Source organism: Polypterus senegalus, unplaced genomic scaffold, assembly GCF_016835505.1.
Source record: "Polypterus senegalus isolate Bchr_013 unplaced genomic scaffold, ASM1683550v1 scaffold_5864, whole genome shotgun sequence".
Classification (NCBI taxonomy): Eukaryota; Metazoa; Chordata; class Cladistia; order Polypteriformes; family Polypteridae; genus Polypterus; species Polypterus senegalus.
The window spans coordinates 11,419-29,748 of record NW_024382357.1 but is presented as its reverse complement, the minus strand read 5'-3'; the positions used below and the strand labels follow the sequence as shown (position 1 = coordinate 29,748).

The 18,330-nt window shown below is 41.5% G+C and overlaps 1 protein-coding gene across 2 annotated transcripts; it reads right to left on the bottom strand.

Moving 5' to 3' along the window:
• Positions 1 to 2,225: 2,225 nt before the first annotated feature.
• On the bottom strand, positions 2,226 to 17,394 carry LOC120521053 (tripartite motif-containing protein 16-like). 2 transcript variants are annotated; one of them, XM_039742942.1, is made up of 7 exons: positions 16,066 to 16,139; positions 11,549 to 12,174; positions 9,346 to 9,441; positions 6,273 to 6,506; positions 6,020 to 6,179; positions 5,862 to 5,927; positions 2,226 to 2,930 (listed from the first exon to the last, which is right to left on the bottom strand). In XM_039742942.1, the coding sequence occupies exons 2-7, from the start codon at positions 12,125 to 12,127 to the stop codon at positions 2,413 to 2,415; spliced, it is 1,653 nt and encodes a 550-aa protein (XP_039598876.1). In that variant the 5' UTR covers positions 12,128 to 12,174; positions 16,066 to 16,139; the 3' UTR covers positions 2,226 to 2,412. The 2 variants fall into 2 exon arrangements, with proteins under 2 accessions (XP_039598876.1, XP_039598875.1); XM_039742941.1 differs by lacking the exon at positions 16,066 to 16,139 and adding an exon at positions 17,021 to 17,394 and having other exon boundaries at positions 2,227 to 2,930.
• Between the last annotated feature and the right edge of the window lie 936 nt (positions 17,395 to 18,330).

Here is an 18,330-nt window from a genome sequence, read left to right as displayed (position 1 = left end):
GTGAAGCAAGCAGGGGGCAGAGCCCCCTAGTTTATGAAAAGTAACACATACATGCATACATACAGAAACAATTTTTCAAAAGAAAACTATTGTCAGTAGATAGGAGTGGGCAGTTGGAAAGAAGCAGTTGAGTTCAACTTTGATTCTCTAAGTGATCATCATGCTGGTATCCTACACCATCTAATACTGAAGTGTTCATAGCACTCACGGTGTCTCATCATTTACTGAGTGTTTATTCTTTAGTTATACACTTTGTACATAAACAAGAGCAATTAAAAAATAATCGTTAGGGACAGATGTTAAGAAACAATAGTTCAGATAAAATAATAGCCATTACATGCACAGACATATGGCATTACTGTAAGTTTTATTTGTTGTATGTATCTGTGATTCGGAGATCTTCCTACCTGGAATTCAGTTATGTTTTGTGGTATAGCCTTTGTTGTAATCATATGTTTTTCATCATATGGCTGTTAAACGTAGACTTTTTATACACTTGTACTTTAATATTGTAAAAAACACATTGTTGTTTGGTTATTCTGATGGCATTATTTTGTGATTCTGAAATCTGAATGGTTGGAAACCTTTTTGTGGTTTTATGTACATGACAGAGCAACCATATTATTGACAATCATTACATCATTTGCCGATTATGTGACATAAAGTCCATTGGATGTAATTTGTCACCGTTATCCTACCTATAAAAGATGTTCCTGACATCCATATATTGGATCTTAGTCTCAGGTCTCTTCAGTAGAGGAAGTCTGAGACTCTTCCAATAAGACTTTAATGTTAGAACGTTTATTCTGAGATTGAGTTTTAGTTAGTGTTATTGACTTGTTTGGTATTTTTTGCTGTTGTAGTTTCCCAAGAACATTAAGAACGTAAGAAATTTGACAAATGGAAAGAGACCATTCAGTCATTCAAGCCATTTTGTTCAGCTAATAGTTAAGCTGTGAGTTATTTCAAATGTGTTTTGACAAACCCCGAATTTCTTAAATGCCTAGCTGCAATTGTCTACTTGATTTCCTTGCTGCCGTAACAATATATACATGAAAAATATAGATAGACAGCATATAGAACATAAGGACTTTGACAAACGAGAGGAGACCATACACTCCATCAAACCCATATGTTTAGCTAATAGCTAAGTTGTCCCAACATCTCATCCAGATTCTTCTTACAGGTTATCAAGGTCACTGCTTCAACTCCATGGCTCAGCAGTCTGTTCCAGTCTCTCAACTCTTAGTATAATGGAGTGATTTCTGGCTTCACTTTAAAATGCACTTCCTCTTAATTTCCACTAATGTTCTCGAGTATGTGATTCACCCTTAAGTCGGAAGAATGTTGCTGGATCTCCTTTGTCAATGCCTTTGAGGATTTTGAAGATTTGGATTAAGACAAATGTAAGACAAAGTGGGCATTGCCCATTCTGCTACATTTTAGAAGCACACCAGGTCTGTTAAAAGAGCAGAGTTAACAGGGAGATGCAGGCATCCAGCTGCACAAAACCCCTACTTGGATTCCAAACTAAGTGACTGAACTCCCAGCTGTATCTGCCCGCATTTCATCAGATAAAAGAGGTGTAAATCAGAGTTTAACTGACATCACTCCCTCTGCACACCTCTTGGGACAAAAGGCAGCCATCACTTGAAGATGGGAGCTTCAGCATCAACTCTCTTGTGTTCTGTAAAAAAGAAGTAATGAGTAATGCTTTTCCCCAAGTTGCAGATCGTATAGCCAGAATAGTCAGAAGATGGATGCTGGGTGTGCTTCTCCCCGATTTTACTAGTGTCGTTAGGCAAATTTGTTGAGGCATCAAATTGGCTTAGAAATGTGACACTCAGTGAGTCGCCTGATTGTTCCCACTTAGTTTTAAGCAAAATTCCCTCATTGAGGTCTCCAGACCTATTATACTGCATGTCTGGCTTTAGGAAGACTAATACTGAGAAAATCCCAAGTCATTTATGTGGATCTTGCCACTCAAATTGTTTGTAGGCCTGAAGTTGCCAACATGAAGCACCAACAGGCGCTGCTGACCCTCAGTTAAAGTTCCACTCCTCTCCACATTTCCACGTACATCAAATGAGTTGGGTTAACCGGTAAGAAACTTTTACATGAACCAATTTCAGATTTATTACACTATTGGTGCAAACATATTAAAAACAACATAGTTGCATATTAAAATTAATAAAAAAATAAATTTAAATAATTTTAATTTAAAAATAAAACTAAAAGCTTACATGTAAGCATGTACATTTCTTACTCAGAAAATAAATGATGGATTTTACGCCCTAACATCCTTCCTACCGTGAGCCTGCTCTTCACCTCAATTTAATTACACTATACTTCACTAAATCACAATTAAAGTTATGCTGGATAATGCGGCCAAGATGTTGCTTGATAGTCACACTAGTTTAGAAGACAAATTGTTACACCAGAGGCAGGTCCGATACAAAAGCCTGGCCAGAGTGGCTCTTTGAGTGTGATCGTGAACCTGTGTAAAAGGGACACTTTATCTGTGATACTATAAAACGATAGGGAGCGTGCAGGATAATCCACATAAACTCCTACCCTGTTAAAACAAGGACCTAGAATATCAGTCCTCGTATTATTGTGCCATGCTGAGTAATGGCCATCTTCACAAGATAAACCCCAAGACCTATCATTGCGTCCAAGTCGGCATTCCTCGTTTGTTTTTTTCCTGTTGATTCCTTTGTGTGTGACGCCAATATCCACATTTGCTCTCCACTCCACTTCCCAGTAGCAGTAAGGACCACAAAGGCTGCCTGAACAGAGCACCTGCTCAAAACTAGTCGGGTGTATAAAAGTAGAACGGCCATCTTGTCTCTGTATCACAGTCCGGTTCCCATCAGAAAGACTGAGATTCTTGTGGGCCGTGCTGGGGTCCATAGTGAGGTGACAGAAGTCTAAAAGGTGAGCAAAAAAAATTGATGTTATTTTAGAATAGTTAAATGGAAAGTACTGGAGAGCTTTTCTTGGGCTGAATGGCCTGTTCTCGACTGGATTGTTTCTAGTGTTCTAAAACTAAACTTCATTGAAAGTCAAATAAATGAATTACATGGTGCAACCAAATTTAGCAAAAAGAAAAAACAAATCTGTTTCCATATCAACTTAACTTACATGGACTTTAGAGCTCAACCTCCATTTTAAGATAGGAAATATCCCCAGGGCTCATATCTCCAAAACACAATTTATCCCTGAGATCCTCTTAATAAGACAGCTAATTATTTAATGCATTAATACTACTTATTATTAAAAATGCTTTTAACTACAATATCTTTACAAAAATGAAACATATTGTAATTTACCCAACAAATAACTAGACATATCTTTCAATTTAATGTAATGTAATATATATGTACTTCGATTATACATTTTTAGGATTCTCCCTCTCTATCTATCTCTATCTATATATCCATCCATCCATTATCCAACCCGCTATATCCTAACTACAGGATCTGCTGGAGTCAATCCCAGCCAACACAGGACGCAAGGCAGGAAACAAACCCCGGGCAGGGCACTAGCCCCCCACATGACACACACATCCACACACACTCACACTAGGAACAATTTAGAATGACCAATGCACCTAACCTGCATGTCTTTGGACTGTGGGAGGAAACCCACGCAGACACGGGGAGAACATGCAAACTCCACGCAGGGAGGACCCGGGAAGTGAACCCAGGTCTCCTAACTGCGAGGCAGCAGCGCTACCCACTGCTCCACCGTGACAGCCATCTATCTATCTACTCTATATATGTATATAAAATCCTAAGCCTAAAAGTGCAACGATTTGGTGCAACGATTTTATGTGACATTTTTTATGTCACGTTTTTTGTCACGCTTTAAATCGGGCTTATTTTAAAACCTACATATATATGTTTGGTATCATTCTTTTTCAGAGTTTATCGAACTTTAATATGATGTTGTTAGATTTTCAGATTCTCATTCCGTTTTTAAATTATAAACTAAAAAATATCAAGAACTCATGTCTGCGAGACGAGGCTTAACTAAGAGTGCCAAGAGATTTAACCATGCCCGGTGCGCAAGCGAGATGCAGATCACGCGGCATGAGAGCAGCAGCAAGCCAGCAGCTGATCGAGCAAAGAGGATGTAAAAAAAACAAAAATAAAAAAAAAAAAACCTTGTATTTGTTTCCCATTCTATCACCATTTAATAGGGGGTTTCAGAGGAGCGACCGTGTCTCCTTGGGGTGTGTTCAGCTCCCCTCTTCATAATGCGAACGACAGACTGGCTGCAACTCTGGGTTGGGCCCCGAAGGCGCTGGGGGTTGTCCCCCTATTACACATATATAAATAAAAAAAAATCCTACTTCAGTCTGTCTTTCCACATTTCACAAGAGAGCTACTTAATGGATTTAGATTGGGTTTTTTTCTATAATATTCTTGAACATTATGGTTGATTTTGTGACTTCTCTCATCGTGCTAAGTGTCATAGTTCGTTTGCTGCATCGATTTATAAGCGCGAATCGAAGAGATAGGCCGCGAGTAGGGGGTGGCATAAAATTAAAATGAATAAAAATCAAATAAAAATTTCCATGAAAGAACCAAGATTTTCAGACATTTCCGAGCACAACTTGACAAAGGAACTCAAGGGTAGATTTTCAGGTGCGTTTCAACTTGTCTAACTAAATGCACACATAGCTGTAGAAGGAGATTACTGTGAAGGTGACAGTACCTGCTAGTGCACTCTACCGGTTCATTCCAAAAATTCAATTGTGACACGTTGTACTTTATGTTGTCTTTAGGTTAAGTTTATTATTACGCATACAGAGTAGAGTGGAAATTCCGACTTGTATTCCTAATCAACATTAAATACATCACTACTCTTCACGATTCGAAAATTGTTCAAAGTAACATGCAAAATCTCAGAGATCCAGAGAAATAACTGCAATAAAGTCAGTTCTAGGAACGTATGCACTGTGAGGTCAATCCTAGGAAGTGTATTTGTGTGCTTTACTCCAAAGTTCACTATGCACATTACAAATGTTTGAGTTTAGTATCATGAGATAAACAGGAATATAGACACCGGCCTAAAAAGACACTCATGCTTAATCCAAAGATGGCAACACCTAAAAGAATAAATCATCCATCAGTTTCCTGAAAACATATCCAACCATTTCCTGGAACAAAGCGTTCTGCATGAAGACAGAAGTCACAGTCTATTGTAACAGCAATGGATATGAGATGAGTGCTAATCTTTATTGGGATGAGGATCAGGATGCACTTGCACACAAATATTTTATTAATCTATTCATAATGAATTCTATTGAATGGGTAGCCACGCTTAGCCCTTGTCTCATTAAGGGCAAAGAGGAGGAGGAGGATGCATGGATTACAGTGCGATGCCGCCCTCACCACTTGGCGAACCACCCGGATTGAGATCCAATTGCAGGGCAGTCATCAGACCTGGACAGGATGTGCACACACCTGGGATCACCAGTTAACTTAACACACACTTATGGAGATACTCAAATAAAACCAGAATATCTGCAGAAAATGTCATACAGACACAATGAGAACATGCCAACTGTACAGAAACGGTGAACAGGCATGGGAACTGAACTGGGATTTGGCATCGCTAACTACTCTGTCACCATGTGCTCACTTTCTTATAAAGTGTGAATTTTCAGCTGCTCATAAAAGTAACATGCATGTCTTGGGGATCTACAAGAAGTCCTTGGACCTGAAGACCAGAATATACTTGTCACAAATTCTTTAAGCAAACATTAATAATCAAGAGTTCACGGCAAGAAATAATTACTCAAATAAAGCAGCCCGGAAGTTCTAATCATATCAAGAAGAAAGTTGTCTTACATTTTAAAAGGTGTCGTCTAGACACGAATGCTGGATTCTGAAGGCTGTACACTGGAGCTTCGACACCTAAGAGCAAAATGAAATACAAAGTGAGATTCAATGACAAGTGTGCCATGGATCTCATCAGTACAGCACTAAACTGGTCATCATCTGCTCACCTGTCTGAGCAATCTTTACTACCTCCCATAAGCTGGTGTCCCTCAGGTGCTTCTTCACATCACACAAGTTTGTCCTTAAAGACTCCGAAAGAAAATCACCACAGATGTTGATGTTGAGCAGGTCTTCGTCTCCAAGATGGGTGCAGACAGATGGGAATTTCTACATGACAGAGCAGAGGTAGACAGAAGCTGTAGTGAGGAAAGAAAAACTTGGACATGAAATGGATCTGCCAATCTCTTTTAGATTCGCTACCTGGAGGAAGTAGATCTGGTCTTCGGTCTTTAAAATCTCTATTATTGAAGCATCTTTTCTCTTCAGCTCCTCAATTTCCACTTCAATTCTTTCGATTAACTCTTCGGCCTTCCTCACTTCTCGCTGCTGGTATTCTCGAATAAACACTGTCACCTCTGACCTCAGAGTATTGATGGATTGCAGGAGAGAACCGAAAGCCTCCTCACACTCCTGAACTTCTCTCTCAGCAGAGACCTAATTAGTAGCAGACGTCATGGTCAGTCATACATGAGATGTGACACGATTACTTATCCGATTGTTGTGCTAAACAACACGATTTACAACTTTGTGAAAAGCAACGCGCTGCCCCCACAATATCCCATACAAAATACATATATTTGAAAGTAAGGTCTTCTCAATGTACTGTATAAAACAAGCTTTATCCAACAACAGTGAAAAGCTACTAATTGGCAAACATTTTAGCTAATACTAAGCTTTAATTTTTTCCCCTGTCCCTTTATCTGTTGCACATCCTCACAGAAGGCTTGAAGCACCGCAGATGTAGCAAATAACCTCCACAAACGGGTCACCAGATTAAAAGGAGGTCTTCTTCATCCCCTGTGGGGATGGAATGGATCTACAGACCTGTAGACAGAACCCCTTTTTGGATCCAGTACTCCAACATGTTCTGCCAGAGGAGGCAAGCGGTGTGGTGTACTTCTGGAGTCACCAATATGTTAGTCAAGAGAAGATGGGATCTGCATTAATTTCAGTTTGAATTGTCTCCACTTTGTTGGTGAGTTTGCATTGCCTTAAAATGTTCATGGCATTCCACAAAGTAAAGCTTAACTAGGATGGCACTGAGAAGCTAATGAACTTCATAACTACAGAGTGCCGAGTTTGAATTCAGGGCTGGTCACTGTCTGTGTAAAGTTTAAGTGTTCTCACCACATGCATTTGGGCTTTTCTCAGAGTAGTCCAGACCCTCTATAGATTTGCATGTTGGGTACATTGGAAAGTCTAAATTGCACACTCGGGCACTGAAAGTCATGGTACCCAAGGGTGCTGAGAGTTTTTACCATGTGAGGGACGCTATGCATGTGTGGGATGGGTCGAGGCTCCTGTTCCTGGCTGGGAGGCTAACCAATTGGATTAAGAAGAAGAAAGGTGGGGAACACCCTACTTTGACTAGAAGGCTGGCAGGAGATGCTCCTGTGGAAGTAAGTATGCTGGCATCCCAGATGGATGGGCCAAAGAAACTTACCAGGCCGGGAAGCCAGTATAATGGAGAGACAAAGGAAGGGAATCTGCTTTGACCACTTGCTTTCCCCAAAACACAAGAGGGCAGCATCTCTGGGCTTCAGTACCCATTCGGACACCAGCAGGGAATGCCGGAAATTGTAGTTCCATGGAGCAGCCCTGTTGGGTTCCATGGGTACTGCAGGGATATACAAGCCCTACTTTTTTGGACTGCTTTGGCACCGCAAGTACTCACAGGTCTCAAATAACAGAAGCCACTCTAGTTCTTTCAGGCGAGTTGGAATTGAATGTGGAGGACGGACAAAGCTCATCTTGGAGGAGTGGAGGAAAAAGAGAGAAAGAAGAAAATGGCGATTGTACTTATTTTGGGATTATTATTGCAAAGAAGCCTTTGTTAAGGTCATTTATTTCAATAAACCTTTTATTTGAACCTGGGACTTGTGTCAATGTGGTTGTGTCTGGGGTTTAGAGTACTGCAATGCCTAATACAGGTCATCACCCTCAACCGGAAATTAACAGATCTCAGTAAATGGATGGACAGGAGAACTTCACTTAAGACAAAAGGCATGTGATATGAGCATGTATTGGTAAATTTAAATGTAAATACTGGACAATATTTTCAGCATTTACTTTGATGTATGTTATTTTGTTTTATTTACCAGGGTTGTCAAACTCAGATCCTGGATAGCTATAGTGGCTGAAGGCTTTTCCTAATTATTAAGCAATTCCTGCTGCTACATTAATCAACTTCTTTCACCTTAATTTTAACTGACTGACATTTTTACATTAAGAACTTGTAACTGTTTCATTTTCCTTAACCAGTAGCCAAACAATGACAGCCTAACAGCTAACCTGATCCCATTCTCACCTGTATTCATCATACAATACCAGAATGATTATGGTCCACAGATATTTTGATAGTACCTTAAGAAAAAAAAAAAAAAAGTTTTGGAAATGTCTGGTGCAGTGAAATGAGACCACTAAGACGACACCAAATTAAATGATGTGGTTCAGCAAAAAGTTTATTCTAATTGAGACCCCTGACTTGACTGGTCATTTATTGAGTCACATTGCATCTGCTTACTGTTTGGCTGGTGGATAGGAAAAAAAAAAATTAAAAAGGCATCTGAATCCTAAAAAGCAATAATGGCACAAACAGTACATTTCATCAGTATAGGGTGGTCCAGATCTAATTATGCAGTTTTCATTACGCTATAACTTCCGTTTCTGTTTATTACACAGAAAATCACTCGAAAAATCCTGGACCATCGAGAAGTGTGTGAACTGACGACATGAAGTATCGTCTTCACACCGAACTGGAATAGTTCCTGCATAAACCAAAGTCATCCAGACGATCTGGATCTGCATAATTAGATCTGGACCACCCTATAGAAGTCATTGGTGAATAACTAAGACAGTGACTACAATGAAAACGTGTAGCCTCTGTGATCAAGAATTACACTTTGTGGCGGTCCAGCCCGCTTTTAGCTGCACAAAAGTATTCAGTGCAGGGCTGGTGCCATCATTAAGATGAATTAGACTTTCACCTAGGGTGCAGATCATAAGAGGCGGGGGGAGACCAGGCCGCACAGGTGAGCTACCGAACAATCAGATGGCGCATGGATAAGCTTGTCCTATGGTGCACAATAACCTAGCAGACACACTGATTCAGCAATTTAGGGAAAATCATAGAAAGAGCAAAGAAGGAAAAGGGCATTTAAAGGGCATTCAATTCCCAAGTGGTACAAGATAGACAGAAAATAACTGGCAGTAAATACGACACTTTTAACTTCTGTATTCTACACCAACAAAGAACCTTCTTGTTAAAACTCACCTGAATTTTTTGCACTGCTTGACGCATCTCCTCCAGTTGTTCCTGTTTACCCAGAATGCTCTTCTTCACTGCCTTCTTTGTTTTCTCTAACTGAGTCTGTGTGCAGAGAAAATTGGGCAAAATCAAAGAGTGTGATTGAATTCTGTCATATTTTGGTAACCCATTTAAATGCACCGTGTGACTCTCACTGTTGCCTAAGCTAGTATATCTATACCAGAGTGTCCCGATATACAGAAACAAATCATTCTTTAGGTAACACTTTAGTTTGTGTACTGCAAGAATGCATCTATTACTCATTTACTATTATGGAACAAGATCTTAACAAACACTTACTTGGGTCTTCATAACACAAAGCATCAATAAACTGTTCATCCATCTCTGCAATTTAACCGACTAACAAAACGTCATTTTGGAGTGGACTGAGGTGGCGCAACTGAGAAACATTTCTCTGGATATTCCACATTTATTGTAAGACCTGCGAATCCTTCATATTACGAGGGATGTTTAAAAAGTTTCCGCAATTTTATATTTTTGTTGGAAACAGTGATGGCGGTGATTGGTCGTGTCTGAGAGTTTCATGTGACTGGTTCTGTTTGGCAGGCCGGGTACCCTTGCAGTTTAGTAGAAGAGTTGTCACCCTATGGTGAAGATGGCTGCAAAATTTATAAATTACACCGAAGAGGAACAGCTTTCTTTCCTACGCTTTTTGTGGGCAGAAGGTGTGCCGGGAACACAAATTCATCTCCACATGTGTGCTCAGTAATGGGAATAAAGTTCTCTCTCATAGAATCATCTATGAGTGGATTGAAAATGTTCGAAAATGGCTGTACTGGTGTGACAGATAAAGATTGCTCTGGATGTCCAGCCACAGCCATGACCATGAGGAATGAAGAAATAAAAAAATGTGAAATCAGTGGTGCACCCGTAGCAGTACCAAAAACATTTTTTGCAGAAGGCATTAAAGAGCTGGTACAACTCTGGGAAAATTGCATCGCAAACGAAGGTGACATAACTAGAAAGGTGATGGCATTTGTTTTCAAAAACTCTTAATAAATAGAGTTAAAAAAAGTGCTGAAACTTTTTGAAAATCCCTCGTAAAAAAACATTTTACCAGCAGGTCAATATGCCACACAGAACTGACATGAATAACCGATCTACTGATGTTTTACTAGTGTAATATACAAAATATAGGTGACCAAGGAAATCCCAACTTAAAAAACAACAAAGAATGATGTATAGGGTGGTCCAGATCTAATTATGCAATTTTCATTACGCTATAACTTAAGTTTATTACATAGAGATTCACAGCACCTCTGCCCTGCACGTAGAGATTTCACTTAAAATTCTTTTTGTTGCAGATAGATGGCAGCACCTGCCCTGCTTTCTAAAATGGTGGGGAGACGGTTGTCAGTCGAACAGTTGCATAACATAACAGGGGTGAGGTGGCACTCAAACATAAAGAATGTTGGCAGTCACTTCCTCTGGTGGTCATTCCGAGTGTCAACATGCATACAAGACCGCAACATGACCTCCCACCCTATGCAGAAGGGGGTAGGTGAGGGCTAATTTCACCCTACAGTTTTTTTAGTCAACCATTGAGAAATCTATATCTATATCTATATTGTGGCGGACGGCTGGGGGTGGTAGGAGCACTGGAGGAGGAGGACACCCAGGAGGACTGCCCAGGTTGCACTGGGGGCCACGGGTGCAGAGCTTGGAAGCTCAACCATGTAGGGGCCCGTGGTCACTGCCAGGGGGTGCCCCGGTGCCTGAAGAGCCCTGGACCTCAGCACTTCCGCCACAACAGGAAGTGCTGGGGGGAAGAAGACTGGGGACACCCGGAGGGCTTCTGGGTGCACAGCTGGCACTTCCGCCACACAGGGGAGCAGCTGAAGCCCATCCAGGCTGCTATAAAAGGGGCTGTCTCCCTTCATTTGGAGTCAAGAGTCGGGTGGAAGTAGATGGGAGTCTGGAGAGAGGGGAGTGGAGGTGGCCGGAAGGAAGGCACTGGGAAGAGAGGCCTGGAGTTTTGGGGGATCGGTGCTGGAGGCACTGGGTTGTGCACTAACTTGTTGTAAATACTGTATACAATAAATGTGTGTGTTGGGTGGCAAAACGATGTCCATCTGTCTGTGTCCGGACCACGTTCCACAATATATATATAGATAGATTTACTTATCGCACTGGGCTACGAACACCTCACCCGTTTCTCCGCTGTCCCAGTTTCAAGTGTCACGACGTTATGATTCCTGTGTTCGTGGGCTGCACACTCATAGCAGATGCACACCTGGTCTGTTGCACAGAAAACCTCTAGGAGTCGCTGGTGCTGTGAGCAGAGCCTCTGCTGAAGATTTCCAGTTGGTTCAAAGAGCTTGTGTTTCTTCAGAGCCTCGGACTCCCTGTGAGGCCGTAAATGAATCTCACAATAGGAAGCCAGGCAGGTGAGGCAGGACCGAACAGCCATCAGCTTTCTGGCTGAACACACGTCGCAGGGGACATCATGGGGACGGGCATAATTTTTTGAAAGAGATGAAATCAGTCCCCTTTTCTTCAGTTTCTCTACAATGCCAGTCAAAATGACACTCTTCTGAAGAGTGGGCCTTGGGGCAAACAACTGCCTGCAGTGAGGACATTTGCAGACATCATTGCTGTCCCAGTATCCACTAATACACGGCTTACAGAAGCTGTGCCCGCAAGCAGTGGTGACGGGCTCTGCCAGGAGATCCAGGCACACAGAGCAGGTGAAGCAGTCTTCAGACAATGAAATGTCCATTTTCGGCATTGGGTCTCACACAGGGTCAGTCAGTGTTATGCTGGATGAAATGGCTCCTGAAAACAAAGAACAACCAAAAGAACAAAAAATGAACAATGCAAAATATGACAGTGAAGAGTTTTTCCCCACTTGACTTTGGAACAGAACAGAAATAATAATACCATGTATCAAGCCCCCCATTTTCTTAAACCTTAATTTTTATATGACAGCTTTACATTGGCTATCTTGGGGCGGTGTGGTGGCTCTGAGGTTAAGCATCTGCACCGGCAATCAGAAGATTGTCGGTTCAAATCCCATAAAGCACAGAAGTGATTATTCCACCATGCTGAGCCCTTGAATGAAGCCCTTAACCTGCCATCGCTCCATCCTGGGTATGATATTAACCTGCATCTAGCCATGCAAGCAGGTTCTTCAGCTTGGTTTGGGGGCAGGACTGGCACTTCAGCCACTGTAAAGACAAACCTCACACTGTTCCCCTCTATTCAAACTAATGTGGTGCTGAGGTGTCATCCATTGCATGGCTGTGCTCGGGTCCTAATTTGGGGTCCTGAGGTGGTTTGTCGTGTGGTGGGTGCGGTGACACAATGTAGCAGTGCATATTCTCATCCTCCTCTCAAACCTTGGCAGCAATAATCAAACCACAGAAACCAACCCTGGAAGGGAGGACAGGTGGACCACATGGTACAGTGAGACACTCCAAAGATGATCGAATCACCTCGTTTGTGCATTTTTAGGATGAAGAAGAAAGACCACATGGATAAAGGAAGAATATGCAAACTCCAGACGGACTGGCAACCCAATCTTAGAACTGTGAGATGGCAACGACACAAAGAGCTGAGCCACAATGCTGCCCAACAGCGAGTAAAGGCACACTAATCAAATCAATCCATCTATTTCTCGAACACGCTAATTCAGGGCAGGGGCACAAGGTAGCTCAATTCTACTCAGTTTAGTTTTACACCAGCAGTGAGGGGAGCCTAAGGCAAAGGGCATAGACTGGTACCTACATATGAGGTGTAGTTTGTCTCCAAGCACACTCATAACAATTGCAATAAACCCATGGAAACAAGAGGACAACAGGCAAACTCCATGCAGAAAATGACACATAGGTGGCTCTTCAATGACATGTTATATGGTTCTTTACTGGGTTGTGTGGTTCCTCATAGAGCTATTGACTGACAAAGCACCATAAATTCTGTGAAGGGTCCTCTGCCTATGAAGTTAGATCTTTGTGATTGAAAAACTTCCTAATGTGCAGAAAAAGAAAACAAAATCATTAATGTATGGTAGGCTGCAGGACACTAACATATTAAGAAAAGCCTACGTTATCGTATTTAGCAAGAGTCCTTTTAATAAGCATGACCTCGTTGGTATTTCACAAATCTGTTACCATCTATGGAGCAGGTTACAGATCTAAAGAAAGGATCTTTGTGGAACCTTCACCTGGATGGGTCTTTTGGAAACCAAAAATGGCTCCCCTATGGAATCTCTCTGAAGAGCCACCTTTATTTTTTTTTTTTTTTTAAGAGTGCAGGACCCACACACTAAATACCTGTGAAGAGATGGTAATCCATGCACTGCTACAGCGCATTGCCACACCAACCACATGATGAGTCACCTCAGGATCCCAAATCAGAACCCAAGAAGAGCCGTACAATGGGTGACACCTCAGCACCACACTTGTTTGAATGGAGCGGATCAGTGGGAGGTTTTTTTTATGGTGGCTGAAGTGCCAGTCCTGCCACCAACTCCCTGAGTTTTCCTTGCAAGTTGTAATAGATTTGTGAAGTACCAATGAGTGACGATTTTAAAAGGGCTCCTGCTGAATTTGTCCACTAGTGCAGGCTCAGTTAAGGTTCTCTGTTAGTGTCCTGCTAGGTGGCCTACCAAATATTTCAGATTTGAGGTTTTGTTTTTTTCTTCCATACTGTATATTATGAAGTTTATCAAAGCACAAAGAAGCAACTTCATATGATATGCAAAGAACCCAGGCCTGGTTCTGCCGGTCGTGCAAAGGGTGCATGCATGAAGGTGGCTAAACAATGCAGACGTGGTGCGGGGCTCGTGTTTTCCCGTCGAATGTTGGTAACTTGCTTCAAAGAAAAACGGGCAAGTTTAAGTACGCAGCACATCAATCAAAAGTTTTTGTAGTGTTAATCGGAAGTTTACTAATGAATTAACTAATATTGTCGCCAATTCGTTAAATATGTAAGTCAAGTTATCTTCTACCTATGAAGAAATTTTCTTAAATTTTTTTTGACATTAAGTAAATTGCGAAAATTCTTAATTTTAAATACATAAAATTTAGATTTAGAAAACGAGTGAAGGTATTATAGGGTGAGGGGGCGGCTGAAATTAAATGGCACGATGGCAGCTTCGCCTACAGAACCGGGCCTGAAAGAACCCCATCCAGAATGAAATAATTTGTCGAGCAAAGGTTCTACAAGGAACCACACAACCCAGTAAAGAACCATAAAGTACTATTAAAGAACGAGTATTTTTAGAAGTGTCTGATGGCAGTGCTATTAACTGTTTCGGGGCTGATGTCGACTTTTGTCAAAATTCAGGAGTAGAGGATGGTAATCAACTGTAAACTGCGACAAAACTCACCCTTACGTTTCAGTTCGACTCTCTTTGCCAGAAGGAAAGTTACACAGCTTTGTTGATTTGACCTCGATTCCCTACGCATGCATGAATAGAGAAGAGCAAACAACCTCTAAAATGGCACCAACATCTGGTGAGAGACCAAAGAAAATGTGCAAAGCAAAATACTCCATGGACATTTTATGCAATTTCATTAAATAGGACTTTGACTTGTCAGACTCCGAGTTTGATGCAAGTGATCTGGAGATGGAGATCGAAAATGAAAGTGAGGTGCCAGTGTCACCTGATAGGTCCCCAGCTACACTGTCACATAGCTGATGCGCCAACAGAAGTGTTTGCCTGGTAGGACCACCACTTAAGATGTCAAGAGGTACAAACCATATAGGGTCACACTATGACCACCACCCACCTGCTGTGCGAAGACAGCCAGGCAGCTGGCCCACCGTGTATCCCTGCTGGCCATTGAGGTGCCCCCATGCAGCCACTGCCACCAGAGATGCTGACCATGCCCCAACAGCAGCCACAGCACATTGCAACAGACGTTTTATGTTGACCTATGTGTGAAACCATTGCTTTGTGTGCTTTTTTGAAAAAAAAAATTCAGCCGTCAAAGAGTTTTTTAAGACATAGTTCAGTGTTTAGCAAAAGTTACTGCAATTCGGGAACGTTTATCAGTAAAACAGCCAACTAATTTTACACAGTGTACTAGTGTTATATGCTAATCAAAATACAGTATATGAGTGGTGGGTTGCCGTGCAATGAGGACACCAGGGTTTCCATCATGAAGTTCCGCACCCACGTGGATTTTCTCCGTGTGCTTCGGTTTGCACAGTCGGCACAAAGACATGCAGGGAAGACGCAGGACTATGGAGTGGGACGCAGCTATTTAGTTACTGGAGTCAGAAAAAAGTACCAATTCTGACACTTTCAGTAAATGTAAATTGTAATGTGTCAAAATTTTTCATTTAACATATAATAATTGGATTAAGCTATTTTTTCTCTTTTCAGGATACATTTTAATTTACATTGAAGACTGATTTGTATCTTTCAGAATATATATTTATGATAGTGTGAAATCCTTCATGGGTGTTGTAGTGGGGGCTATAAATGGTAACGATTACCCCGGCCCCACGAGAGTTTGGGGAAGCCCTTTGGGCCTAGAATGAAACGTTTGTTTTCAAGAGGAAAGGGTCCACAGAGACCACTTATGTATTGGGCCCAGAGTTCTGTGCTTCACCCCTGACCCCCACCCCGCCATACACAAATTCACAATGGCAAAAAGAATTTGAACAAAGTCAGTAGTTTTTGGACACTTAACAATTACAACAGACTGAGAATATTACCTGTGTCAGCGAGTTGTAGGAGATGAAGGTGAAAATATGATGCAAAAATCAGTAGTTTCACTGGCTCCGATTAGAACGAGACCTTCAAGAACATCAAATTGAAAAGACACCTGCAGCGTTTTCATCCAAAAGTGTCAGAAGTTGTACTTGGTAGTGACGAAATGCCTTACATCCTGTATGTTGTGTGCTTTTAATCAACATAGTAAGTATATTAGTCTATGTACAAACAGAGGAGTCGGAAACAAAGGTTTTGTGTATCAACTCCATAGCCATAGATTAACTGGTATTGTTAAAGTGGTCAGTGTGTGTTGTTTGCGTTGAACTCGTTTCCCACTTAGTGCACAAAACAGGAATTACCCCTATGGATGCCGGGATATGCTCCAGCTCACAATCCCCCCCACCAACAATGCCTTGGATAAGTGGGTAAAGAACATGGATGGACAGATAGTGTCCATCCATCCATTATCCAACCCGCTATATCCTAACATCAAAAGCCTCAATAATGATTTGGGTTTGGCTGCCACCTAGTGGTTGGACTCCAACTCGGTACCCAATAGCGGTGAGATCTGTGCCAAATTTGCGTGTTCTGGCTACTCCTGAGAGTTATGCTCTAATAGTGATATTCAAAAAAATATTACCAGTCGCGTCACGCTCTGTGTGCACTTTGCATGTTCTCTCTATGTATGTTTTAGGTTTTTTCGGTTTTTCCTTCAACCCAGACATGTGCACGTTACGTTAACTTGCGACTCCAAAACAGAAAAGTGGGATTGAACAGAGAACATTAGCCGGCTACAGAAAGACCAAGATGTACAACTGAACTACGACCGGATAATGCATGAAAACATGCGCAATGGAAACTATCCTGTTATTATAAAATGGCAGGTTTTCATATAGGCTACTTTATATATCCATATAGACATAAGCACTTTACAATTCCTCTAATATTGCTACTTACGAAACACATTGCAGCTACAAGAAACTGTTGCAGGTTGTCTGGCTCATTTTCCACAGAGTTGATCCGACGATCCTTCTTGCCTTTCCTTTTTGCACCGTAGCTTCTTATGTTAATTTTAATACGGCGCTTTATCCCAACATGCAGGAGGATACGCGTAACAGACCGACCATTATAGCAGCGAGTCGTTTCATGAAGACTCTGGGAAGCGTTTCCTTTGGATCGAATCTTACCGGCAACCTGCTGTGCTAACTGGAATCGGTTTTATGCCGTTTGGCAGGGACTGAGTTGCCATCGCTGTCGAGAAGGCTGGCTACACGACTATTTGACATTTCTGGTGAAACATCAGAAAGCTCGGACGGACTCCATCTACAGGAAAACTTCCAGCTGATGGGTTAATATGCACGTCGAAAAAGTGAGTTTAGCGCCATCCAGTGGACAGGAGTGTGGCAGCCGACTTCGGACTCCGACTGAATTTTTTTTTGATCTGCGTCAGAGAGCTGGAAGATTTGCGTCTCCATGTGATGATATTAAAGCCGGGGGTGTTTAGATGTTTTTGTTCCAACCCACTTTCTTTGCTCCTAACAGAGCTAATTTAATTTGATGGCTGCTTTGGGTTTCCATTCTTCCACGTCAGGTCATTCTTATAATGAACAGTACAACCCTAATTCCAAACAATTGTGTAAAATGTAAATACAACCGGAATGCAATGATTTGCAAATCTCATTAATCCATATTTTATTCACAATAGAACATAGAAAACATATCAAATGTTAAAAGTGAGACATTTTACTATTTAATGAAAAATATTACTTCATTTTGAATTTGATAGCACATCTCAAAAAAGTTGGGACGGGGGCAACAAAAGGCTGGAAAAGTAAGTGGTACTAAAAAAGAAACAGTTGGAGGAACATTTTGCAACTAATTTGGGCAACATGGCAGAATATTGAACAAAAAAAAAAGGATCTTAGAAAGGCAAAGTCTCCCAAAAGTAAAGATGGGCAGAGGCTCCCCACTCTGCAAAAACCTGCACCTACAAATTGTAGAACAATTTTAGAATAATGTTCCTCAAAGTAAAATTGCAAAGACTTTGAATATCATCTACAGTAGGTAATAATATCAAAATATTCTAAGAATCTGGAGAAATCTCTATGCACCCGTGGATGCCTGTGATCGTCGGCCCCTCAGGTAGCAGTGCTTTCAAAACAGGCCCGATTCTGTCATGGAAATCACTGCATGGGCTCAGGAACACTTCCAGAAATCATTGTCTGTGAACACAGTTTGCCGTGCCATCCACTAATGCAGATTAAAGC